Genomic DNA, 26,689 nt, shown 5'->3' on the forward strand with positions numbered 1-26,689 from the left:
GCTCTTTCTCTTGTGCTCTTTCTCACAACCGTTCATTCCCATTGGAGCCTTATTGTGTTGAAATGCCCTGCACTGTTTAGTAACGTTCACTCGTTTGATGGATTTGTGTATCCCTCCACCTCTCATCTCCCATTTTCAATGTCTCAGTCTCCCTGAACAGATTCGGTCAAAATGCATCAACTGCTTGGTTTCCATGACAACCATTGTGAAATTGTGGCAATAACAGTGCATTCAGAAAGTATTCAGACCCCTTCCATTTTTCCAGATTTTGTTAGGTTACAGCTTTATTCAAAAATAAATACAATTATTTTTCCCTTATCAATCTACACACATGCCCCATAAGACTAAGCAAAAACAGGTTTTTATTACAAATACAAAACAGAAATACCTTATTTACATAAGTATTCAGACCCTTTGCTATGAGACTCGACATTGAGCTCAGGTGCATCCTGTTTCCATTGGTCATCCTTGAGATGTTTCAACAACTTGATTGGAGTCCAGCTGTGGTACATTCAATTGATTGGACAGCATTTGGAAAGGCACACACCTGTCTATATAATGTCCCACAGTTGACAGTGCATTTCAGAGCAAATACCAAGCAATGAGGAGATGGGAGAACCTTCCAGAAAGACAACCATCTCTGCAACACTCCACCAATCAGGTCTTTATTGTAGAGTGGCCAGACGGAAGCCACTCCTCAGTAAAAGGCACATGACAGCCTGCTTGGAGTTTGACAAAAGGCACCTAAGGACTCAGAGACTATGAGAAACAAGATGGACCATAAGAACCAAGATCTCTGGTCTGATGAAACCAAGATTGAAATCTTTGTCCTGAATGCCAAGCGTCACATCTGGAGGAAACCTGGCATCATCCCTATGGAAAAGCATGGTGATGGCAGCATCATACTGTGGGGATGTTTTTCAGAGGCAGGGACTGGGAGACAAGGGAAAGATGAATGGAGCAAAGTACAGCTAGATCCTTGACGAAAACCTTCCTCGGGGAGCGCAGGTCCTCAGACTGGGGCGAAGGTTCACCTTTCAACAGGACAACGACCCTAAGCACACAGCCAAGAAAAGCAGGAGTGGCTTTGGGACAAATATTTTAATGTCCTTGAGTGGCCCAGCCAGAGCCCGGACTTGAACCAGATCGAACATCGCTGGAGAGACTTGAAAATAGCTGTGCAGCGATGCTCCTTATCCAACCTGGTAGAGCTTGAGAGGATGTGCAGAGAAGAATGGGAGAAAATCCACAAATACAGGTGTGCCAAGCTTGTAGTGTCGTACCCAAAAAGACTAGAGGCTGTAATCACTGTCAAAGGTGCTTCAACAAACTACTGAGTAAAGGGTCTGAATACTTATGTAAATGTGATAGGTACATTTTAAAAAAATCTAATAACCTGTTTTTGCTTTGTCATTATGGGGTATATGTGTGTAGATTGATGAGGGGGAAAAAACTATTTGATCAATTTTAGAGTAAGGCTGTAACGTAATTTTGGGGGGGAAAAGTCAACGGGTCTGAATACTTTCCGAATGCAGCGTATTTCAACAGAGATAGAAACAGTATTGCTGCAGTAAAATATATATATCTTACCATCCCTTTAATGCAGTTCAGATGTCGTAGTCAGTGTATTGCAGTGTCAACAGTATATACTGTATGTGTGTGTGTGTGTGTGTGTGTGTGTGTGCTTGCAGGGGTCATGTTTAACTATACTTGTGGGGAATAGAAGAATAGCAAACAAAAACATTTGATCAACTGGGGACATTTTTTTATTCCCCACAAGGTCAAATGCTATTTCTAGGGGGTTTAGAGTTAATGTTAGAATTAATGTCAGGTTTAGAATTAGTTTTAGGGTTAGGAGCAAGGGTTCATTTTGGGGTTAGGGTTAGGAGCTAGGGTTAGGTTTTGGGGTTAAGGTTAGGATTTTCAATGGGACTGAATTGTGTGTCCCCACAAGGTTAGTTATGCAAGACTGTGTGTGTGTGTGTGTGTGTGTGTGTGTGTCAGGTGGATTCGGACCTTCCCTTGGTCGTATTCTCGCAGGGCAGAAACCTCAGAGATCAACTGGTAAACTCAGATTGACCACCCCAAGATATCCCTGCACAACGTGTATTTGTGCCCCTATTGGATGGAAACTACAAGTGCAATGGCTGTGCTCAATGCAATGGAACTTATAAATGTAGATCCTTCAAACACCCCCAAACAGGGAAACAGATCCCAATCAAAAGTGGTATCACGTGCTTCACTAAGGCGGTTATTTATCTTATAACTTGTCCTTGTGGTAAAAAGTATGTGGGTAAAACAAAGCGCAAATTAAAAGTACATGTACGTATCTCAGAGTATCGTAGCACCATTAGGTGCAAAAACTCAACTTACCCAGTTGCGACCCACTTTTTGGAAGAAAACCACTCGATTTCGTCTCTACGTTATATTGGCATCGCACATGTCACCCTCCCTAGGGAGAGGCTGCTTGGATCTTTAATTTAAAGACCATAATTTAAAGACCCTTTGAGAGTCTACGTTGAGTGTCTACGTTGAGAGTAGATGTCACGCCCTGACCTTAGAGAGCCTGTTTATTTCTCTATTTGGTTAGGGTGTGATTTGGGTGGGCATTCTAGTTTTCTATTTCTTTGTTGGGCGGGTGTGGTTCCCAATCAAAGGCAGCTGTCTATCGTTGTCTCTGATTGGGAATCATACTTAGGCAGCTTGTTTTCCTCCTGAGTTTGTGGGATCTTGTCTTTTTTTTCTCATTTTGTCTGTCATAATTGAAGTGTACCTATGATGAAAATTACAGGCCTCTCTCATCTTTTTAAGTGGGAGAACTTGCACAATTGGTGTCTGACTAAATACTTTTTTGCCCCACCGTATGTGACACGTATGAATGCCAAAATAACATGGAAAACAGGCCCAAAACATTTTCTAAACAGGTGGGGCTCAGCCCCTGACTCTCTGTCAAGTTGGTTGTTGATCATTGCTAGACAGACATTTTCAAGTCTTGCGATTGAATGAAAATCTATGTCATCTTGGTAAGCAACTCCAGTGTATATTTGGCCTTGGTTATTGTCTATCTGAAAGGTGAATTTGTCTCCCAGTGTCACGTTCGTTGTAAGGAGGAGACCAAGGTGCAGCGTGGTATACTGTACGTACATTCTTCTTTATTAAACAAATTAACACTGAACAAACTAACAAAACGAACCGTGAAGCTATATGGATAGTGCAGATAGGCAACTAAACATAGAACAAGAACCCACAAACACAAAAGGGAAAATGGCAACCTAAATATGATCCCCAATCAGAGACAACGATAAACAGCTGCCTCTGATTGGGAAACAATTCAGGCCACCATAGACATACATATACCTAGACCTACTAAACCCCTAGACATGCAAAAAAAACCTAGACAATACAAAAACTAACATACCCACCCTCGTCACACCCTGACCTAACCAAAATATAAAGAAAACAGAGATATCTAAGGTGATACCCAGTGTCTGTTGGAAAGTAGACTGAACCAATATTTATTCTAGGAATTTGCCTGTCCTTAGCTCTATTCTGTTTCTTTTTATCATAAAAAAAACCTTAGTCCTTGCTGATGACAAGCATACCCGTAGCATGATGCAACCACCACTATGCTTGAAAATATGAAGTGTGGTACTCAGTGATGTGTTGTGTTGGATTTGCCCCAAACATAAGGCTTTGTATTCAGGACATGAAGTTCATTTCTTTGCCAATTTTTTTTGCAGTTTATTCTGTACATGTTTCCTTCTTTTCACTCTGTCAATTAGGTTAGCATTATGGATTAACTACAATGTTGTTGATCCCTCCTCAGTTTTCTCCCATCACAGCCATTAAACTCTGTAACTGTTTTAAAGTCACCATTGGCTTCATGGTGAAATCCCTGCGTTAAGGAGGTCTGTATCTTTGGAGGGACTGGGTCTATTGATACACCATCCAACGTGTAATAAATGTTTTACCCATCTACTAATAGGTGCCCTTCTTTCCGAGGCATTGGAAAACCTCCCTGGTCTTTGTGGTTGAATCTGTGTTTGAGATTCACTCCTTCCAGATAATTGTGTGGGGTGCAGCGATGAGGTTGTATTTCAAAAATCATTTTAAACACTTATCACTTGTTACGCACATTTTTACTCCTGAACTTATTTCGGCTTGCAATAACACAGGGGTTGAATACTTATTGACTCAAGACATTTCAGCTTTTCATTTTTATGAATTTGTAAAAAAAATTTTTTTAAAGAAAATACGTAATTCCACTTTGACATTATGGGTTATTGTGTGTAGGCCAGTGACAACACATCTCAACGTAATCATTTTAAAATTCAGGCTGTGGTCTGAATACCTTCTGAAGGCACTGTATGTCTGTGTGTGTGTGTGTGTGTGTGTGTGTGTGTGTGTGTGTGTGTGTGTGTGTGTGTGTGTGTGTGTGTGTGTTAGGTGTGTGTGTGTTAGTGTGTGTGTGTGTGTGTGTGTGTGTGTGCGTACAGTGTGTATTGTGTGGGCATACTATTTATGGCTTATGGCTGTACACTCAAATGTGTCATTTAGCTTGTACTGCTATACCATATGCATCCTACTATGTATAAACATACCTACACTCTTACAAAAAAGGGTTCCAAAAGGGTTCTTTGGCTGTCCCCACATTCTAAGAATGTACAGGGTTACAAAATAGCTCACTTGTTCCAATCATGATGGGTCATAAATTATAAGCCTATAGTACATCATATTACCCTATTTTACTGACCCATAAGGCGACTTTGATACTAACAGAACCCTACAAGTTTGCTAAGTCAGGGAAAACACTGCAGGCCCTGTAATTTTGGGGCAAAATCCATGGTGGATGACATGGCACGATATAATGAGTGTTTGTGGCCCCGGTCTGTGTGTGTGCGGTGTGTGTGCGGTGTGTGTGGATGCATGCATGTGCTGTGTGTGCGTAATTGCATGTGTGCTTGCTTGTGTGAATGCATTCATGGATGTAAGCATGTGTCTGTGTGCCCAAGGATGTGTGTGTGTGTGTGTGCGCGCGTGTGTGGTGGTGGTGGTGGGGGGCACCAAGTGAGGCACCAAGTGAGTAAGGCTATCGTTAGAGCCTTGTTAAAGAATGATTCTCATGTTTAGGGCTTGTTTCACCACAGGCACTGTATGGCTGCTACATAAGGAGAGCTGTCCTGTCTGAGGTGGACATATATGTCTACAGATCAAATGCGAAACTGAAGAGAACTGCCAGGGTATATTGGTCCATTGGTACGTCAAGGGAGAGCGAGTGAGATTGACAGATACAGTGATTAGGATTTTGAGCGGCCCGTGCGAATCGGGAGCAGGCATCACAAGGGAGAGAGGAAGAGAAGAGGAAGTGGGGGTCAGCTAGGTGGGTTAGGAAAGCAGTGCATCCTTTAGTGAAACATGCACTAAATGTCAATTCGTATCTGTGTATAGCTTCACAGATGAGGTTTACTGCAGTGGGCCTTTTTCTCATAGATTTCTTAAAATACAAACCAGCTGTAAGGAACTACTCCGAGTCTATTACACACAAATTAAGGTAAGTGAACATTTGCAGTAATTATGTTTTATAATTATTCTAGTTTGTTATATGACAGGTCATCATTTACATTTAATGACGTAAGGGTTCAGAAGAAATTAACAAACTATTATTAAACAAACAAACTATTATTAGTTAACTATTAAACTTGTGGAATTAGAATCACCATTACATTTATATAAAATAATGACCTTATTAATGGACTTGCCAAAAAGTGTGTTTCTGCTAAAAGTTTCCAAGTAATATTGAGTGAGCAAATAAACTGAATTTGGCAGAACGTTTTCATTGTCTGTATCGATAATCGATATGACATTTTTTTTCAGTTAACCTCTAAAAGGCGACCCCACTGTAACAGAAGTGAAAGAAACTACAGAGGAGATGGTGGGGTGCCTGACAACTTTGGGTTACCTTTTACTTCTCTCTTGTGTCTCATCGACTGAATCCCGCATTCTGAAATTTGTTGTTGCCGTAAGTCTTTACAGTTCTGCTTTACTCCTCTGGGATTTGTTTTAAAATGTTTAATGAAATCCTGATAGATTCAACACTTGGTTTATGCTTGAAGGGAAAATAAGTAAATAAGATGATCAATAATCATATTGTATTTTATGTCTGATGTAGGAGCCATGTATTAAACCAATCAATCAAGCTTAATTTAACCCAATTTTAGCCCCGTTTATACCTGGTGCTAACATGTGTCCTTTGTCCCAATCTTGTCCACATTCTGATTGTGCCCACATTTTAAGACAGGTGTAGATGATTAAAATATGTATTATTTGCTGATTGTGAGCCGATCTTCCTGACCACCTCCGGAGAGACTAGGATATCTGGTCACAATGGGGACACAAGTAAACGGATAAGAGACACATTTTAATACCACGTGTAGATGCAACGACTAATATGTGGGCACAACTGGAATTGTGGATGAGATTAGGACATAGGACACGTTAGCACCAGATATAAAATATACTTAAAATATACTTATATAGAATATAAGACATATGACTTGTGTAAAGTACTCTATACATATGACATTAAACATATGACTGGCGTAAGGTATTTCGTCATGGCGATCGATCCCCCATTGAGTCGTTTCCCATGGACCCTCACGGTGAGGAAGTGTGGGCACAAGGCTTCGGGCAGCTAACTGAGGTACAGAAGTTTGAGTATGCAATGACAATTATGTTTCCCGAAAACATAACCCTTTGCCTGTATTTCCATTCTGAATGTGCCTGTAACTTCTTCTACAACTTAAGAAAGCGCACACATTTTCTTTAGAAAAAGTTGAAGGAGTCTGTCATGAAATGTTAGATAATCATGTGCCGTAACAAAAACAAGCAATATTATCGCACTTCACAGTAATATCTCCTAAATCTTCTCCGTAGAAGTTCTATCTTGACCTAGGCTGTTGTGTGAGGTATAAGCTTTCTCTCGTATTTTTTTGTCTCACTTGGCTCAGTTGGGGATGAGACAGCAGTTTGACTTCGGCAGGTTTCTAAAGAGACGCTATGGACACTTCCTCAGTGAAGACTACAACAGCAAAGAGGTGCGTTACTGGAGCCCAAACGTGTACATATTACACAGGAGAGAAATTGCATTGTTTACCATGTGTGCTGTTTGTGCATTTGAAGTCTTGGCAAATCTATTTCGGGCTATACGTCTGGGTTCTTTGGAGCATATGACCACACAATATCCATGTGTGGTACTTAGTGCCTGTAATGTCTGTTATGGTGTAGGCTAATGAGAATGACTCATGTTGATGACATCATCACCCCGGCCTCATAACATGATGTAACATGTGGGCTAATCTCGCCTGATCTCGTCACTGTGCATTAGGCTGCATGCATGTTGTTTGGCTCTGTGTGCCCCAAGGCAGTTCGCATCGTACTGGCATTACAACAAAGATCTGATTTCCCTCTTCCAGTCGCTCACTTTCACTTCCTGTCGTTTTCTCCCTTTTTCTCTTTACTCCACTCTATCTCTTTATCTTTTTCTCTCTCGTCCCCGTCTCCCTCTCCCTTTTCCCCTCCCTCCGTCCATAAAGTAGCAATTACCACCAAAATAACAACTTTCCTAATTCGCTGTCGCTAACGATTTGTTGTCACACTCAAGTTTCAGCTCGTGCTGTACCTTTCCTGTCCCCTGTCATGTCACATTCGAATTCAAGCAAGCTTTATCGGCATCACAGGAAAAGCCAATGTTGTCAAAATGATTTACAGTGTGCAATCACTTCACATAGGATGACAGAAAAGGGAAAAGCACATTTTAAATAGAACATATTAATTCTTAATACAGTAAAGCTTTGTTCCATTATGCACACTGGCAAACCACTTACTGTACAGTGAAGCAGTTTTTTGGACATGCATTCTCTAAGTGGTATGCTGGTATAGACATAGGAACCTAAGCTTTACTTCTTTCCCTCCACACAGGTGTACGTGCGGAGTACAGACTATGACCGCACTCTAATGAGTGCCCAGGCTAACCTGGCTGGGCTGTTCCCCCCAAACAGACGCCCCCCTCCCCTCATGCCCCAGTTACCATGGCGGCCCATTCCAGTGCACACTGTCACCAGAGCACAGGATAAGGTAGGCGGGCGCAGGGCTCTAAACCTGCGACCAAATATTTTCCTGTGCAACTAGGAGTTTTATTTTGGGAGCACTGAGCGACTACGAAAGCATCTGTAACGATAAGGCTTCACACTGTACCATTTGTTCCCCTGTGCCCTAGAGAAACAAGCGAGTGCAGATTCATTCACGTCATGGTTTCACCATTACTCCAGCGAGGTAGTAATGGTGGTCAAACCAGGTCAAACCAGGTCAAAAGATCTGACCAATAGTATCGGCGCAACATTTTCACCTTCCTATGGAAAATTGACCGCAAGCTGGCAGCTCCCTCCAGATGGAAGAACCACAACAGAGCAAAAAAGACCGGTCCGGGGAACGGTAACGTATGGCGGATGGTTGGGAATCGCGGCGAGTAGTGCGGACGAAGTGGAGGAAATTGAGACAAGGTTGGAGAAGCAACAGCTGTGCTGGGATGCGATCAATATGGGTGACCGTTCTGCTGATATGGAGTGGGAGGATGAGGGTCAAGGATCTGAATGGTCTGTAGAGGAAAGACATAGGAAGAAGAGAGATCATGATACTGAAAGCAGTGGAGCGTCTAGTCTGCAAAGCGTAAAGAGGGCCAAGGTAGGAAGCAAGAGTAATAATGTGTTGGAGTGGAAAGTTGTGATGGTGTTTGATGAGAACACAGGGCCTCATTTACACCCTATCCGATTAACCGACGTCGTAGAGATAGGTGAAGTCAAACTAGCCTGGTTCATTGGAAATGGTAGATTGCTAGTGTTTTGTGGTAGCCAGGCTCAGCAAGGGAAGATTCTGTAATGGAAAAGCTTAATGGGAAGAAGATTAAAAGCCATGTCCCTGGTGCTTATGCTAGGTCGAGGGGAGTCATCACTGGGGTCCAAATATCTACGTCCATAGATGATATGGAAGAAAATGTGAAGGGAGGCAGAGGGATTGAGGCCAAAAGGTTGATCAGCAGGAAAGAGGGTCAAAGAAGTGAAAGCTTATCAATGCTGCTGAGGTTTGAGAAGGTTTTGCCTAGAAAAGTACAGATAGGATTCCTTAGTTTCAATGTCAGAGAATTGGTCTCATCCCCATTGCAGTGTTTTTAATGCCAAAGAATGGGACATGTAGTTAGTTGTTCAGTGTAAAAGAAAGAAAATATGTGCCTAGTGTGGAGCAGAACATGATTACGGTGAATGTGGGAGCAATGTGAAGGTTAAGAGTTGTAATTGTGGAAGGGGGGTACGACGACCACATAGTGCATCATTTGGTGGATGCCAGGTGCAGAGAGAAGTTAGAGAGGCTCAGAGATATAGAATCAGTCATAATGTATACAGTGCATTCGGAAAGTATTCAGACCCTTTGACTTTTTCCCACATTTTATTAAGTTACAGCCTTATTCTAAAATGGATTAAATTGTTTCCCCCCCTCATCAGTCTACACACAATACTGCATAATGACAAAGCAAAAACAGGTTTTTAGACATTTTTGCAAATGTATAAAAAATTAAACATTTAAATAATTCAATATCACATTTACAAAAGTATTCAGACCCTTCACTCAGTACTTTGTTGAAGCACCTTTGGCAGCGATTACAGCCTCAAGACATCTTGGTATGGTTGCTACAAGCTTAGCACACTTGTATTTGGGGTGTTTCTCCCATTATTCTCTGCTGACACTCTCAAGCTCTGTCAGGTTCGATGGGGAGCATTGCTGAACAGCTATTTTCAGGTCTCTCCAGAGATGTTTGATCGGGTTCAAGACCAGGCTCTGGCTGGGCCACTCAAGGACATTCAGAGACTTGTCTCGAAGCCACTCCTGCATTGTCTTGGCTGTGCGCTTAGGGTTGTTGTCCCGTTGGAAGGTGAACCTTCGGCCCAGTCTGAGGTCCTGAGCGCTCTGGAGCAGGTTTTCATCAAAGATCTAGCCTAATCTCCACAGCATGATGCTGCCACCACCATGCTTCAGCTTAGGGATGGTGCCAGGTTTCCTCCAGACGTGACGCTTGGCATTCAGCCCAAATAGTTTTTTTATCAGACCAGATAATCTTGTTTCTCATAGTCTGAGAGTCTTTAGGTGCCTTTTGACAAATTCCAAGCAGGCTTTTATGTGCCTTTTACTGACGAGTGGCTTCCGTCTGGCCACTCTACCATATAGGCCTAATTGGTGTATTGCTGCAGAGATGGTTGTCCTTCTGGAAGGTTCTCCTATCTCCACAGAGGAACTCTGGAGCTCTGTCAGAGTGAACATTGTGTTCTTAGTCACCTCCCTGACCAAGGCCCTTCTCTCCCATTTGTTTAGTTTGGGCGGACGTCCAGCTCTAGGAAGAGTCTTGGTGGTTTCAAACGTCTTCCATTTAAGAATGATGGAGGCCACTTTGTTCTTGGGGAACTTCAATGCTACAGAAAAGTTTGGTACCCTTCCCCAGATCTGTGCCTCAACACAATCTTGTCTCGGAGATCTACAGCCAGTTCCTTCGACCTCGTGGCTTGGTTTTTGCTCTGACATGCACTGTCAACTGTGGGACCTTTCCAAATCATGTCCAATGAATTGAATTCACCACAGATGGACTCCAATCAAGTTGTAGAAATATCTCAAGGATGATCAATGGAAACAGGATGCACCTGAGCTCAATTTCGAGTCTAATAGCAAAGGGTCTCAATACTTACGTAAATAAGGTATTTCTGTTTTGTTATTTTTTATAAATTTGCCAAAAAATTGAGAAAGAAAACTGTTTCCGCTTTGTCATTATGGGGTATTGTGTGTAGATTGATGAGGAAATAAGACATTTTAGAATAAGGCTGTAACGTAACAAAATGTGGAAAAAGTCAAGGGGTATGAATACTTTCCGAATGCACTCTATGCAGAGGCTGGTAAACAGATTGGTGGAACTACAGTGCGGACTGATGGAGCTTCCATGGCTGCTCCTGTAGTAAGTGGACCTACTGTTGGGGCTGGTCCCGGCATTGTTTCGAGACCTGTTCAGAAATCTTGCGCTCATGAATATGCTGTGTCAAAGGTTCATTTCATAGCTTTCATTGGTAAGGTTATCAACACCACTCGGGTTGTGGAAAGCAGAAATATCAGCTTGAAGGCTATTGTGGATACGGCAAAATAGTGATGGGGGTAACTGATGTTACTGTCAAAATGGTTGTTGATATGTTGAATAATCCTAAGGGTGGATTGTTTCAACATAATATAGATCATATTTAATGAGGTTGGGGGGCTTGGGAGGGTTTTTGAGGGAAGGGTGTGGTAGAAGTTAGTAGAGCTTTATTTGGTTTAAAAATGTATTTTCTTGGTACAGAATTTGGCAGGCCATGATTGATCGCACACTCCAGCACAGTAGGTGGTGACATGCACCTTAAAAGTTGTTTTTTTTGTGGACTGCCTTAATATCATAGAAAAATAAGATGGTGCGGGGGCGACAACGGTAGCTAGCTAGCTAGCTACGAAAACGGTAGACTGTGTTCTTTGCCCCTGCATGTCGGGCACTGCTTTCCTCCAGTTCTGTTAACGATGGCGGGGGCAGGTGTTCGGCAGGCGTTAGTGAAGGACACTGGGTGCTAGCTAACTAGCTAGGACTCCGGTACATAGCAGGCAGGAGGCAGGATAGATAGCTAGCTATCTAGGACATCAGTAGACAGTGTACTTTGCCCCCGCCTGTCGGGCACTGTTTTCCTGCAGTTCTGTTAAGGGCAGGTGTTCAGCCGGTGGGAGCGAAGGACACTGTGTGCTAGCAAGCAGGCGTTAGCGAAGGACTAGTTAGCTAGACTCCGGTACACAGTAGACGGAAGGCGGGTGCGACACCTGTAGCTAGCTAGCTCAGACACTGGTAAAAACTCTGATAATACTTTTATTTCCCTTTAGACCCACGTTTTAATTGCATAGACAATCAGGGGAAATACAGAATATCAAAAGTGTCACACAACCATGAAGATGGTGTGCTCAAGGGGGGGTTCATGCAGAAACCAATTGGATGCTCGATTGCGGCTGCAATCACACACTACTAACAGAGATACTTTTGAGGAGATTGGAAACTCCATTTGAAATCGTATTAATGCAATTGTGTATGTTGCCATGCGTCGTCAATGGGCCGCAAGGTGCATTCTGGGCTATTCTACGACAAGAAAAGATCTCCTTCAAGGAGTGAATGGGGGTCAATTGGGCGACTAGTTTAAAAACCCAACATTAGCATGAGCAAGAAGTACAGCATTACAGTTTTTTTCCGAGATGTAACATCGTATAGCTTTGGAATGATGACATTATGTACTTTCGAGAAAAATATTCAGGTTTCTTGACTCATACCCTGACTTTGAGAAGGGATTGCGTGACGATCATTTTAGCAACCACGTGAAGCAGCATGACAACGTGAACGCGATTGTTCTACAATCTGCTGGGTGGGGCATTACACTGTCCTCCATTTATAGCCCAATGGGATTCCTAGCCCTTCCTTTCACTAACAGCGTTGCTCTTAATCGCAAACCTGACATTTTTAAAGAGACCATGTATAATTTTCAATGTAATGCATCGCAATATGAAAATAGTGCTTTTACACAATGTAGAAACTAAATATTCCACAATTTTCTTTGTAATTTTAATGACAGCTATTTATATCAGCATTTTAGCTTTTAAAATAAACAAATGTATTTACTGTGTTACATATTTTTAGGGCACAAAAGTATCTAGAATTAATATAGGCCACGTACAGTATATCTCAAGCAATTAAAAAATATAGATTTTCTGGTGCTCCTAAATTTCATGTGGTGTTCCTAACAGCTGGCGGCTGGCTGGCAGAGATAAACGTGCCCACTCACTCACTCACACATCATCCATTAAATCAGCTGTATGAATCTTTCCAGTAGACCTGGGTTCAAAATAGTGTTTGTTTTCTTTCAAAAACTTTAGCTGTGCTTGATTGAGCTTGCCTGGTTACATTGGAACCAATGAAATAGTCCCAGAAGTGGAGACCCATCCCATCTGAAGTAGTAGTTTGAATCAAGATATATTGGTTTTGTTGGGGCCTGATGTGGAACTCAATATCACTACGCCCATTTGAGATGTGAGCATGGGCCTTCATGTCCATTTCTCTGACCAATAGGCCATTTGGCACTGAGGCGGCATTAAAAAGAAAAGAAAGGAAGGGCCCCTAGTAAAGCAACGCTGTAAACTGAGTGTACCTGGGTTTTATGAGAAGAGGAAGAGGAATTTGACAGAGGAATAAAAATTGTTGTTTTGTCTTGGATTTCACAAGCTGTTGAAGTCCCCAAGCAAACACTGCCCCAGGTTTAGAGAGCTGATGGGGGAGACGTTTGACAGCGAACACTACCGGAGAGTTCTCAAGTCTCACCAGGTAAGTCTCAGAAGAGTTGTCAAGGTAACACATCACAGCATTAAAGCCTATGACGCTTCATACATCTTAATTGGACCAGTTTCGTCGCAGGAGGAAATTGATCCTGCTGCAGGAGGATTTTATTTTTGTATTTTTTTTCACTGATAATTTCAAACGGAAATGAGTTTTGATAGGCTACAGTAGGCGATAGGCTGCATTTCGGATACACTATGTTGTAGTAGAGACCATTATCTATTTGTGTTATTTAAGCAATAAGGCCCGAGGGGGTGTGGTATACAGCCTGTTCTTACGCACGACGCAACACAGAGTGCCTGGATACAGACCTTAGACGTGGTATATTGGCCATATACCACAAACCCCTGAGTTTCCTTATTGCTATTATAAACTGGTTACCAATGTAATTAGACCAGTAAAAATACATGTTTTGTCATACGCGTGGTATACTGATATACCACGTCTGTTAGCCAATCAGCATTCAGGGCTTGAACCACCCAGTTAATAATAAGGTATATACAACGACAGTTGTTGATGTGTATGGCTGCATTTCAGATACATTGTTGTACATTTTAATGTGGCAGTAGTAGGACCTACGATAGTAGGACATTTATTCTGTCTGTTGATTTAGTGTTTGAGCGAGCAAGAGAGAAAGAGAACTACAGGTTTTCAGTGAATGTATGTAAAGAACGAGGCTCATTTGAATATCCTGCCCTGCAAGGAAAATTCTCAGTGACAACAGAGTGATCAATATATATATATATATATATATATATACATGTATATATGTGTGTATGTATATGTATGTATATATATATATATATATATATATATAATCTTTATTTAACAAGGCAAGTCAGTTAAGAACAAATTATTATTTACAATGACGGCCTACCCCGGCCAAAGCCGGACGACGCTGGGCCTATTGTGTGCCGCCCTATGGGACTCCCAATCACGGCCGGATGTGATACAGCCTGGATTCAAACCAGGGACTGCTGCGCCACTCGGGAGTTTTAAAAATGAAGATACTACACCTGTAGTAGACATGACATAACATGTTCAGACCTGTGTCAAATGCATAGTAGTATGTCAAATACTCTGCGCTTGATTGAGTTTGTCCAAATAGAATAGCCCCAAAGGGAGAAACTCCAAGGTTATCAAACACACCTCGATCGCTTTCCCTAGTTTTTTTTTACGTTGTTATTGTTAATGTTTCTTTTTGTTGTTCTGTCTAGTCATTTCAAGTCCTATCCTGTCATAGATGGGCCTTGAGCAATATGTCGCAGCAATGAAACCCTTTTCCTCACAACCCTGTCCCTATTAATCTTGTCTTGTGAATTCACTTTGACTCACTTGCTACATGTGTTTGTTATTCAAAGACTGAATTATTGTTTCATTCCAGTAGGTTATTAGTTGTCACAAAGGCCTTGTTAGTTATTTCGGTGTGACATCAGGTCCTCAGTGATTTCCTCACTCACAGTTTTCTCCTTCATCTTCCAAAAAGCTGCTTGGTGCAATTTCTCTCACATTCTCAGAGCTGTTAATTAATGACAGGATTGAATTATATTGAGAATTAAAATGAAAAGGCTTTAATTAACTGAATCCCATCCTGATTCCTATTATGGAGATGTCTGGCTTTTGATGGAGGTGTCCTTGGTGCTCTTTACTACCCTCTGGTGAGAAGATGGAGTATCTATCTGAATTTTTTTTGTCACCCTGTGTTCATCTTAATAGTCACAAGTGGCTTCCTCTCGTCTCATTTTATGTGATCTGAAAAGCAGGTGAAAGGTTAATGGGCATAAAGACATAATATGTAGAAATCGCTCCCCATTAGCTGGTTGCTAAGAATCTATCATGTTCGCCTAATTTCTGTTGATATGACAAAACAAGTGTAGAGAATCATTAAATAATCTAAACTGCGGTGAAATATATTTTCTAAAATAAAAAAAGATCGTATTTTGAGATGATTCAAGCTGGTGTACAAAACGAAAAGTAAAAATTACGTTATAAACGGTTTTGTATAGTTTCAGCCAGTAGTTGAAAAGTAGCGCTCATGAGCCAAAATGTATGATATGTTAGGAATTCCAATTCGTACAATATGTAAGTCCATAATATCCCGTTCAATCTCTTTCAGGACGGGAAGCATAGAAATAGCTCACATAGAATGTGCTGCTTATCAGACTCACATTTCTATCTGAATTTGGTCGGGTCGCCACCAAAGCTTCATACTGGACCTAGAAGGATGACCTTTCACTACGTACTGACAGTAATCATGTATTTTGCATCAGTGTAGATGAACCTTTCCCCTGAGTCATTTTCTCTCGACTAAGCACTGTGGATATAAAACAAAACCTTGGTACGGTGCCCTTATTTGACAAGACTTACGGTTTTAATAATCAACTGTTTATGGAAGCAAAAAACTAATGTGACATGTGAATATGTGACCGAGTGATCGCTTTTAGGAATCCACCAGGCGCAATCATAACATTGACTGACTGGAATAAATGAAAAAATCGTATAAGATGAACATCTTCCCACAGCGATTTATACAGGAGCTCTCCAACCACACTGGGTATCCTGTGTCTAGGCTGCTGGGCAGGAATTCCATATGGAGGGTCTACGACACTCTCTCCTGTCAGGTACTGGACTATTGTATGTAGCTCTCTGCATACAAACTCTGACTCTGAAATAAATACTATTCCACATGTAGGGTTTCCCCTCTAGGGTTTGTTGCAGGTCCCCTTCAAAGGGATCTACGTCCCAAATGGCACCCTCTTCCCTTTATAGGCCACCTAGTTTGTGAAGGGCCCGTAGGGCTCTGGTCAAAAGAAGTGCACTGTAGAGAATAGGGTGCCATTTGGGATGCATACACCGACTTGCTTGAAACCCATTAAACTCACGTTTCCTGCATGTTGTCCGTACCACTCGGTGACTTCCAGTCATTGCACTAATGCTCGTTAGCATTGGCTTACGAAACTACCTCTAACTTCCTACCGTTCAGTCGTGTGGTCAGGTGCCACAAAAAGGACTGTGGAAAATTGCAATTGGTTCAGAACAGGGCGGCCCGGCTGGCCCTTGGATGTACACAGAGAGCTAATTTTAATAATATGCATGTCAATCTCTCCTGGCTCAAAGTGGAGGAGAGATGGACTTCATCACTACTTGTATTTGTGAGAGGTATTGACATGTTGAACGCACCGAGTGGTCTGTTTGAACTACTGGCACACAGCTCGGACATCCATGCATACACCACAAATCAAGTCAAATTTATCTATGTAGCCCTTCGTACATCAGCTGATACCTCAAAGTGCTGTACAGAAACCCAGCCTAAAACCCCAAAAAGCAAGCAATGCAGGTGTAGAAGCACGGTGGCTAGGAAAAACTCCCTAGAAAGGCCAAAACCTAGGAAGAAACCTAGAGAGGAACCAGGCTGTGAGGGGTGGCCAGTCCTCTTCTGGCTGTGCCGGGTGTAGATTATAACAGAACATGGCCAAGATGTTCAAATGTTCATAAATTACCAGCAGGGTCAAATAATAATAATCACAGTAGTTGTCGAGGGTGCAACAGGTCAGCACCTCAGGAGTAAATGTCAGTTAGCCGATCATTAAGAGTATCTCTACCACTCCTGCTGTCTCTAGAGAGTTGAAAACGGCAGGTCTGGGACAGGTAGCACGCCCGGTGAACTGGTCAGGATTCCATAGCCGCAGGCAGAACAGTTGAAACTGGAGCAGCAGCACGGCCAGGTGGACTGGGGACAGCAAGGAGTCATCATGCCAGGTAGTCCTGAGGCATGGTCCAAGGGCTCAGGTCCTCCGAGAGAAAGAGAAAATTATAGAGAGCATACTTAAATTCACACAGGACACCGGATAAGACAGGAGAAGTACTCCAGATATAACAAACTGACCCTAGCCCCCCGACACATAAACTACTGCAGCATAAATACTGGAGGCTGAGACAGGAGGGGTCAGGAGACACTGTGGCCCCATCCGATGATAAAGACATGCCACCAGAGGTTTCTTCACAGTCCCCAAATCCAGAATAGACTATGGAAGGCGCACAGTACTAAACTCTATTTCACACCAAGTAACTCATGCAAGCAGTTAAAATAGATTTAGAATAGATTAAAAAACACTTCATGGAGCAGCGGGACTGTGAAGCAACACAAACACACACACACACACACACACATTATAGCATACGCACTATACACACACGTACACATGGATTTTGTACTGTTTATATGTGGTAGTGGTGGAGTAGGGCCTGAGGGCACACAGTCTGTGAATGTATTGTAATGTTTTTAAAATGGTATAAACTGCCTTAATTTTACTGGACCCTAGGAAGAGTAGCCAATGGGGATCCATAATAAATGCAAAAATACAAATACTACACAGAGACATAAATTGCATCCATGAGTTCATCTGACTCTGCATCCTGCCTCACTCATTATATAGGCAGGACGCCTCCCCTCCCTTCCCCTGCCTACCTCTCTTGCAAGTTGCCCTGTGTCAAAGAGTTTGGCTTCTATTGGTTTCAATTGACAACTTTGATGCCAGAAAGCCTGGATGTTACTCTTTGGGCCTCTGTACCCCAGCCTGGGAACAAACAACATAGGGGAACACTGCCATGTGATCACCTCGGCAGTTGGGCTTGATGAATAACTCAATAGCTCGTTGAAATGAATAATATCCTTGATTATATAAGAGGTAGACATGGTCATACATACAGTAATACACATTATCACCAGTGCAAAGTGTTCATCCATCATCTGTTATTTTCAGAGATGGATATAAATAGAAAGACTTATACAAACCGTGAAATACAGGTGGCGTCCAAAATGGGACCCTATTTTCAATATTGTATACTAGAGTCCTATGTGCCCTAGTCAAAGGTAGTGCACTTTAAAGGGAATAGGGTGCCATTTGGGATGCATCCACAATAATTACACTGATATAGGCTTGGTTGTGACTCATGTGTTGTAGAAGAGTTGCTCTTCAAACAGAACGATGCTAACGGTTGTCATTGTACCCTTGTTAGAGGAATCACAACCTGACCACCCCTGGCTGGGCCACACAGGAAGTACTCAACACTCTACAGGAAATATCCTCCTTTGAGGTCATGTTCAGCGTTGTCACTCACAAGAGAAAGGAAAAGGCCAGGCTCTCAGGAGGTGAGAGGTTAGAGTTCAGAAGGTGTCAGAGGTCATGTGGGTTGTAAAAGAGTTGAAGTAATGTCGCTTTGGTGTTGTGGCTGTGGGTTGAGAGTTGAAAATAAGTTGAAGTGACGTTGAGTTAATGTTGTGACTGTGGGCTGAGAGGTTGCTCATGCTGAGTGGATGAAATATCCTGTGGATTGTGAGTTGGTCTGAATGTTATGTTAATGAGTTGGATTATGCCAACAGTTTGTTTGTTTGCGTGTATGTCACTATGATTGTTTTTATAATGTTGATGGTTTGTTTATTGTTTAGGGGTTCTGTTGAATGCCATCCTGAGGAATTTCTCCAAGGCAATGGAGCAAGGGAGCACGCTCAAGTTCATCATGTATTCAGCAGTTAGTGAACACCGCTGGCACACACACACACACATCCACATACTTAATTGTACACTCACACTTCATATTATGCAATCTGACATCTAGCATGTCTCCGTATTCATATTTATACATTCACAAGCACATCCACGCATGACCAAACACAATGTTAATGCTATGTGATTATGCAATTTATGCGACACAGTTCATTCTGTGTTCTAATGTGTACATCTCTCTCTCTCTCTAGCATGACTCCACCCTCATCACTCTCCAGGCTGCCCTAGACGTGTACAATGGTCTTCTTCCTCCTTATGCTGCCTGTCAGCTCTTTGAGTTCTACCAAGAGGACGATGGGTAATGTAGTTTTAGTTGTGATACCTCCAGAAATGATCACATGTACAAGGCTAATGTTTTAGCGCAATAAACTGTACAAATTATTTGGTTTAAAGCTGCAATATGTACATTTTTGGGTGACCTGAAAAAGTTCACATCGTCATTCACATTAAAAGCAAGTCCAAGAAGCGCTATATCTGTTCTATGTGCGCTATTTCTATGCTTCCCGTGCTTAAGCTTCATATTTGCATCTTTTACTTTCGGTTTTGTACACCAGCTTCAAAGAGCTGAAAATACAATATTTTTGCTAATTGAAAAGATATTGCACAGTGGTTTAGAAGATACAATGATTTTTTTTACACTATACATTGCTTGTTTTATTACTATTAGCATTTTAGCAACCAGAAAATAGCTGAGCGATTTCTGCATATTGCACCTTTAAATGACAACTAAATGGTATGTGAGATGTGAAATTAGTATTAAAGTGTTACAGAAATCTGCATAACACATGACTGTCGGCTATGTCTTTACATAGTCTGTGTGAACTATTCCAGGTCCTATTCTCTTGACTTGTATTACCGTAATGACTCATCCCATGATCCCTACCCGACCCCTGTGCCTGGCTGTGAGACAACTCCGTGCCCTCTGACCTCATTCACTGACCTGGTTAAAGATGTCATCTCAACGGACTGGGACGCCGAGTGTGGGCTCAAACCATCATGGTCCAACACAGGTAAGAAAGGTAGTCCATATTGTCTTAATGGTTCAAAGGTTTTGCTTTGTTACTTTTGCTTATAGGAGCTCATTTTTCTGTCATTCTATACACCAGAATATCCATAAATATTGCCACAGATACTGTAAGTATAAGTAAACATAACGTTTAATCGGAAACTGCCATTACTCATTGAAACCGGACTCTTAAGACGGAAATCTTTTCAATCTGATTACTTATCTTCCTTGCATCTCTCCTGACTTTTGCAAGGTGTCATTGCGGCGCTTGCAGTGGCAGTGGCTATCCTGACAATGGCGCTGTTGGCCAGCATAGCAGTGTTAATTCACCAGAGGAGAAACCTGTACTCCAGGGAGGGGTAGTCTGGCTCTCCAGGCTTGAATAAGTCTTCCTAAAACATCATGGGGGCATTTGGAGAGGACAGGGCAATACATCAATACTTATAGGCCTACTATGAGATGAAAATGGAAATGATCCATACAATGACCTTGTGAATTTTGTTCTCTTGTGATCCCATTGTACTGTATTGTATTGTATTGTATTTAGTTCCTATTGGATGTTGTTCTATTTAGCAGAATGTCAAGTCATCTTAGGTCTTTGTTGAGTGATTTGGCTTTTATAATATTTAGAAAATGATTGAATTAGTTGTCTCCTTGACTTTTTCCACATTTTGTTGTCTTACAGCCTGAATTTAAAATGGATTACATTAAGATTTTATTGTCACACACAATAATACCCCATAATGTCAATGTGGAATTATGTTTTTACATTTTTTTAAAATTAATTATACATTAATTAAAAATGAAAAGCTGAAACGTCTTGAGTCAATAAGTCGTCAATTACCTCGACACCGGTGCCCCCGCGCATTGACTCTGTACCGGCACCCCCCTGTATATAGCCTCGCTATTGTTCTTTTACTGCTGCTCTTTAATGATTTGTTACTTTTATCTCTTACTTTTTAAAAAGGTATTTTCTTAAAACTGCATTGTTGGTTAAGTAAGTAAGCAATTCCCTCTAAGGTCTACACCGGTTGTATTCGGTGCATGTGACAAATCAAATTAGATTTGATTTATTCAACCCCTTTGTCATGGCAAGCCTAAATAAGTTCAGGAGTAAAAATGTACTTTAAGTCACATAATAAGTCGCATGGACTCACTCTGTGTGCAGTAGTAGTGTTTAACATGATTTTGAATGACTATCTCATCTCTATACTCCACACATACAATTAGAGGTAAGGTCCCTCAGTCGATTCAACCACAACAACCAGGGAGGTTTTCCAATGCCTCGCAAAGAAGGGCACCTATTGGTAGATGGGTAAGAAATAAAAAGCAGACATTGGATATATCCCCTTGAGTATGTTGAAGTTATTAATTATGCTTTGGGTGGTGTTCCCAGTCACTACAAAGATACAGACATCCTTCCTTACTCAGTTGCCAGAGAGGAAAGAAAGTGCTCAAGAATTTCACCATGAGGCCAATGGAAACTTTAAAACAGTTACAGAGTTTAATGGCTGTGATAGGAGAAAACTGAGGATGGATCAACAACATTGTAGTAACTCTACAATACTAACCTAATTGACAGAGTGAAAAGAAGGCAGCCTTTACAGAATAGAAGTATTCCAACACATGCGTCCTGTTTGCAACAAGGCATTAAATTAACACTGCAAAAAATGAGGCAAAGCAATTAACTTTTTGTCCTGAATACAAAGTATTATGTTTGGGGCAAATCCAATACCACACATTACTGAGTACAATTCTCCATATTTTCAAACATATTGGTGGCTGCATCATGTTATGGGTATGCTTGTAATCGTTAAAGACTGGGGAGTTTTTCAGGATAAAAAATAAACAGAATGGAGGTAAGTACAGGCAAAATCCTAGTGGAAAACCTGGTTCAGTCTGCTTTCCACCAGACACTGGGTGATTAATTCATCTTTCAGCAGGACAATAACCTAAAACTCATGGCTACATCTACAGTGGAGTTGCTTGTCAAGGAGAGAGTTAATGTTCCTGAGTGGCCGAGTTGCAGCTTTGACTTAAATCTACATGAAAATCTGTGGCGAGACCTGAAAATGGTTGTCTAGCAATGATCAACAACCCAATTTGATAGCGTTTGAAGCATTTTGAAAAGTATAATGGGCGAATGTTGCGCAATCCAGGTGTGGAAAGCTTTTAGAGACTTGCCCAAATCTGCAACTGTAGTGAAACAAGCGTGCTGAATATTCGGATTCTATGTATTTTCTATGTACTACTCTGGTTCCACGAAAATACAAAATATGCTCGAGAGGAAATAAAGACAGCCAAAACAGCCAAAACTTCAAGTATTTTTTTTATTTCAACGCATGCTTCAAAACCTACTGAAACATTGTGAATGTTTTGTGAACATTCTGCAGCTCATTTCTCATCTCCATCCTCCTTGTCCTTGAGAGCTATGAGAAGATGAGAAAATGACAGTGGTTGAAAACGAACATTCAGGTGCTGTTCATACTGCATGGTCAATATACTTGAGGTAATGTACACCATAAAACCTACATTTAATCAATCCATCAATCATATAACAAAAAGTTTCATTTTTTAACCCATGGTGTTGTTTCCATTACAATGACTATCATTCTACGATTGTGGAAAGATATTGAATATATCTTTCCCCTCTCCCTGTTTCGCTCTCCCAATCCTTTCCTCCATACCCCTCCTCTCAATCCCTCCCTCTCTCCATACTTTGTATCTCCAGCTTGCACTCCACTTTCTCTCTCTCCTTTCATCCATTCCTTTTTTCTATCCTTCCCTCCTTCCCCCGGCACCTCTCTCCGTACCTCATATCTCCACCTGGCACTCCCTCTCTCTCATCCCTTTCTCCCACCCTACGCCCACCATCCCTCTCCTTCCCTCCGCCCTCCCTCGCCCCACACTTCCTATCTTTAGCTTGCACTCCGCCTTATCTCTCTCCAATCCCGCCCCCCTCACAACCCCTCTCTCTCTCTCTACCTCACATCGCCATCTTTTTTTTTTCCCTCAATCCGTTTCCCCATCCCTGTACTCCACCCCCCACTCTCCCTCCACCTCCCTTCCCCCCTGTCCCTCTCCATCCATACCTCGTACGAGCAGGGTGCACTCCACGACGTCCTCCCCCAGAGGGTTGATAGCCTTGCAGGTGAACTTGCCCCCGTCATACTGACTGGGCTTGCGGATGTTCAGGGTCAAAACCCCCTGGTTGTTCTGCATCAGGAACCGAGGGTTCTCGTCCAAGGGAATCTTATTCCTCAACCACCTGATCTTAGGCTAAGTGGGAGCGAAAGAGAGAATTGTGTCAGTGGCTTCATGACAAGTATGCGACCTTAATGGCCTTCAATGTAACACAAATCAAGGGGAAGGACTTAACAAAACTATGGTAACACCTTCTAAAAACTGTCATGAGTAAGCCATTTGAAATGCTTGTAAATGTCTAGAAATGCGTATGTACAGTGCAGTCGGAAAGTATTCAGACCCTTTCCCTTTTTCCACATTTTGTTACGTTACAGCCTTATTCGAAAATGGATTGAAAAAAAATGTGTTTCTCATCAATCTACACGCCATACCCCATAATGACAAAGCGAACACAGGTTTTCAGAATTTTTTGCAAAAACAGAAATATCTTAGAGCTCCGAGACTCCGAGGATTGTTTCGAAGTACAGATCTGGGGAAGGGTATGAAAAAAATTCTGCAGCATTGAAGGTCCCTAAGAACACAGTGGCCTCCATCATTCTTAAATGGAAGAAGTTTGGAACCACCAAGACACTTCCTGGAGCTGCCCGTCCGGCCAAACTGAGCAATCGGGGAGAAGGGCCTTGGTCAGGGAGGTGACCAAGAACCCAATGGTCACTCTGAAAGAGCACCAGAGTTCCTCTGGAGATGGGAGAACCTTCCAGAATGACAACCATTTTTGCAGCACTCCACAAATCAGGCCTTTATGGTAGAGTGGCCAGACGGAAGCCACTCCTCATTAAAAGGCTCATGAAAGCCCTCTTGGAGTTTTCCAAAAGTCACCTAAAGGACTCTCAGACCATGAGAAACAAGTTTCTCTGGTCTGATGAAACCAATATTTAACTTTTTGGCCTGAATGCCAAGCATCATGTCTGGAGGAAACCTGGCATCATCCCTACGCTGAAGCATGGTGGTGGCAGCATCATGCTGTGGGGATGTTTTTCAGTGGCAGGGAGAGTATGAACAGAGAGGGAAATATGAACAGAGAGATCTTTGATGAAAACTTGCTCCAGCGCACTCAGGGCCTCAGATTGGGGCGAAGGTTCACCTTCCAACAGGACAATGACCCTAAGCACACAGCCAAGACAATGCAGGAGTGGCTTTAAGACAAGTCTCTGAATGTCCTAGAGTGGCCCACCCAGCCACATCTCTGGAGAGACCTGAAAATAGCTGTGTAGCGACGCTCCCCATCCAACCTGACAGCGCTTGAGAGGATCAGCAGAGAGGAATGGGAGAAACTCCCCAAATACAGGTGTTCCAAGCTTGTAGCGTCACACCCAAGAAGACTTGAGGCTGTAATCGCTGCCAAAGGTTCTTCTACAAAGCAACAATTTCCCCTTCCCCTGCACCTACAGTTAGAGTATTCGGACCGCTTGTCCCAAAAGACATACCTTGGGGAAGCCCCTGACAGCACAGCTGATGGCGGTAGTGTAGCCTGCCACCACAGACCTGTCAAGCAGGGGCTGTATGAACTTGGGGGCGCTTTGCATATCCTTCTCCTTGAATGGAGGTGGGTTGTACTCCAATCCTGAAGGAAAGGGAGGTTATTATACAGTGAATTAATACGGAGTGGTAATTAATTAATACTGTAATGGATGTCTCTGTTAAAATACTGTAGGCATTGAAGATACTATAGGCCTTGTTGACATAAGGTATGTAAGTATGCACAGCACACACACGCACGCACGCGAGCGCGCATACACACAGACATACCCACCTATCTTAGGTATGATGGCTGTGTCCTTGCTGAGGCAGAAATCCTCACTCTTTCCAACGAGGTTCTCGCTGTAGACGCGGAACATGTACTCATTTCCCATGATCAGGTCTGAGGCTGTGCAGTTTGTCCTCCTGTTGTGCTCGTAGATAGTGAACCATTCCTAGAGAGAGAAATATATAGAGAGAGAGGGGTGGGGGGAGAGAATGAGAGAGAGAGATGGTGGGGGGGGGGGGGGGAGAAAGCGAGGGTAATGAGGAGAGTGGTCAGTTGTAGTGATCTGGTGTTTCGAGTTACTTTAAGAATTCCACGGTGTCCATTACTAAATAATTTGATTTGGTTCTAGTTGCTTTTTTATTCCCATTCCCCATGCCACAAATTCACAATCCTATACAGTAGCCCATAGCTTTGCTTTGCATGCTGGGGGATGGAGTATTTGATCCCTTTGTCCCTATGCCCTCCTCTCTCACATTTGTCTTCTTGTCCGCCTTCTGTATTGTGTAACCGGTGATCTCACAGTTGCCGTCGTCCTTTGGTGGCTTCCACTCCAGCGCAGCGTTGAAGCCCCAAACATCTGTGACCTTCACTACCTCAGGAGGCCCGGGTGTCTCTGATTGGACAAAAATATATGGTCTTTTTTTTAACGTTTAGGATGAAAAAATGGCACGATATTTACCACAGTAAGACATTACAGCGGCCTAGAGCCAGTATACTGTCGACTTCGTAGATTCGAACCCGCGACACAACAACGCAAAAAGCCAAGCCATTTCTGGTTCTGGGGGACAACAGTAGCTACTTCAGTTCTCGGGAAGGCAGTAGCGATGCTAAATGACTTAGCCACTTCACTTATGATCCTGGGTTGTGTTCATTAGCCATTAAACGGATGGAAGAAAAGAGGACACTTATGTCTACAGTTGTCTTTCATCTCTTACCTACGATCCTGATTTCCAGAATAGCCCTGGCCTCCATGTTCTCAATCTGCAGGACCAACTCGTACTTCCCAGAGTGGGATCTCTCAGCCGAGCGGATGAACAGGATAGAGTCCACTTCGGAATTGCGTACGCTGGCAACTCGACTGTCAAGCTCCTCCCCATCCTTGTACCATTGCACTTTGGGACGTGGCTTACCCTATTAGACACGAGGTAATACTTTGTTCAGAATAGAAACAAATGAAGGACAAAACAATAGCTGTCAATGACTAACTGCAGTGGTACCTGGTAAACCAACTTCGCTAGATAATGGGCACCTGATAAGCTGTTCAAGCTTGTCCCAAATAGAGTGATTCTGTAGAAGTCACAGCATTCAATATAGCCTTGGATCATACGTCATATATGTAGGCCGTCATTGTAAATAATAATTTGTTCTTAACTGACTTGCCTAGTTCAATAAAGGTTAAATAAACAAACAGAAAATGCAACTTTTGTTCAAATAAAATCGGTGAAAATAGAAAAATATACAAACCTTGGTTTAATGGGTAACTTTGAACAACTGACCTGGAAGGGGATGGTCAGGTTGATCTTGTCGCCCACTCTTCTAATGTACTTCTGTCTCAAGTAGCGAGGGAGGCGGATCTTGGGCAGTTCTAATGGAGAGAGACAGAGAGAGAGTGGCAGAGAGATTGGGAGAGAGAGAGATAGATGGGGAGTGAGAGAGAGATGGGGAGAGAGAGAGGGAGAGAG

General features: G+C 42.4%; 2 protein-coding genes across 5 annotated transcripts in view; one reads left to right on the plus strand and one right to left on the minus strand.

Annotated features, from left to right (window-relative positions):
* Positions 1–5,446: 5,446 nt before the first annotated feature.
* On the plus strand, positions 5,447–20,876 carry LOC139368188 (testicular acid phosphatase homolog). Its single transcript, XM_071106825.1, has 12 exons — positions 5,447–5,551; positions 5,875–6,019; positions 6,605–6,700; positions 7,008–7,094; positions 7,978–8,133; positions 13,373–13,471; positions 16,006–16,104; positions 18,503–18,635; positions 18,933–19,015; positions 19,242–19,348; positions 19,882–20,060; positions 20,310–20,876. Exons 2-12 carry the CDS (start codon positions 5,930–5,932, stop codon positions 20,417–20,419), a joined length of 1,239 nt encoding a protein of 412 aa, XP_070962926.1. The 5' UTR covers positions 5,447–5,551; positions 5,875–5,929; the 3' UTR covers positions 20,420–20,876.
* Positions 20,877–22,368: 1,492 nt separating this feature from the next.
* The window catches only part of LOC139368187 (myosin-binding protein C, fast-type-like), a 51,534-nt gene continuing 47,213 nt past the window's right edge, over positions 22,369–26,689 (minus strand). For all 4 annotated transcript variants that reach the window (XM_071106823.1, XM_071106824.1, XM_071106822.1 and 1 more), the window contains 7 exons: positions 26,504–26,592; positions 25,943–26,138; positions 25,481–25,620; positions 25,014–25,173; positions 24,688–24,824; positions 23,149–23,335; positions 22,369–22,485 (listed from right to left, as the gene is read on the minus strand). In XM_071106823.1, coding sequence (XP_070962924.1) covers positions 22,451–22,485; positions 23,149–23,335; positions 24,688–24,824; positions 25,014–25,173; positions 25,481–25,620; positions 25,943–26,138; positions 26,504–26,592 — 944 coding nt within the window. In that variant the 3' untranslated portion in view covers positions 22,369–22,450. The remainder of the gene's footprint in view (positions 22,486–23,148; positions 23,336–24,687; positions 24,825–25,013; positions 25,174–25,480; positions 25,621–25,942; positions 26,139–26,503; positions 26,593–26,689) is intronic.

Source organism: Oncorhynchus clarkii, chromosome 16 (assembly GCF_045791955.1).
Source record: "Oncorhynchus clarkii lewisi isolate Uvic-CL-2024 chromosome 16, UVic_Ocla_1.0, whole genome shotgun sequence".
Taxonomy (NCBI): domain Eukaryota; kingdom Metazoa; phylum Chordata; class Actinopteri; order Salmoniformes; family Salmonidae; genus Oncorhynchus; species Oncorhynchus clarkii.

Excerpts from the sequence above, each read along its gene's own strand:
- LOC139368188 (XM_071106825.1), top strand. The coding sequence starts at position 5,930 with ATGGTGGGGTGCCTGACAACTTTGGGTTACCTTTTACTTCTCTCTTGT. Across the intron at positions 7,095-7,977 it reads AAGACTACAACAGCAAAGAG|GTGTACGTGCGGAGTACAGA; the intron begins GTGCGTTACTGG and ends CCCTCCACACAG. Across the intron at positions 18,636-18,932 it reads AAAGGCCAGGCTCTCAGGAG|GGGTTCTGTTGAATGCCATC; the intron begins GTGAGAGGTTAG and ends TTTATTGTTTAG.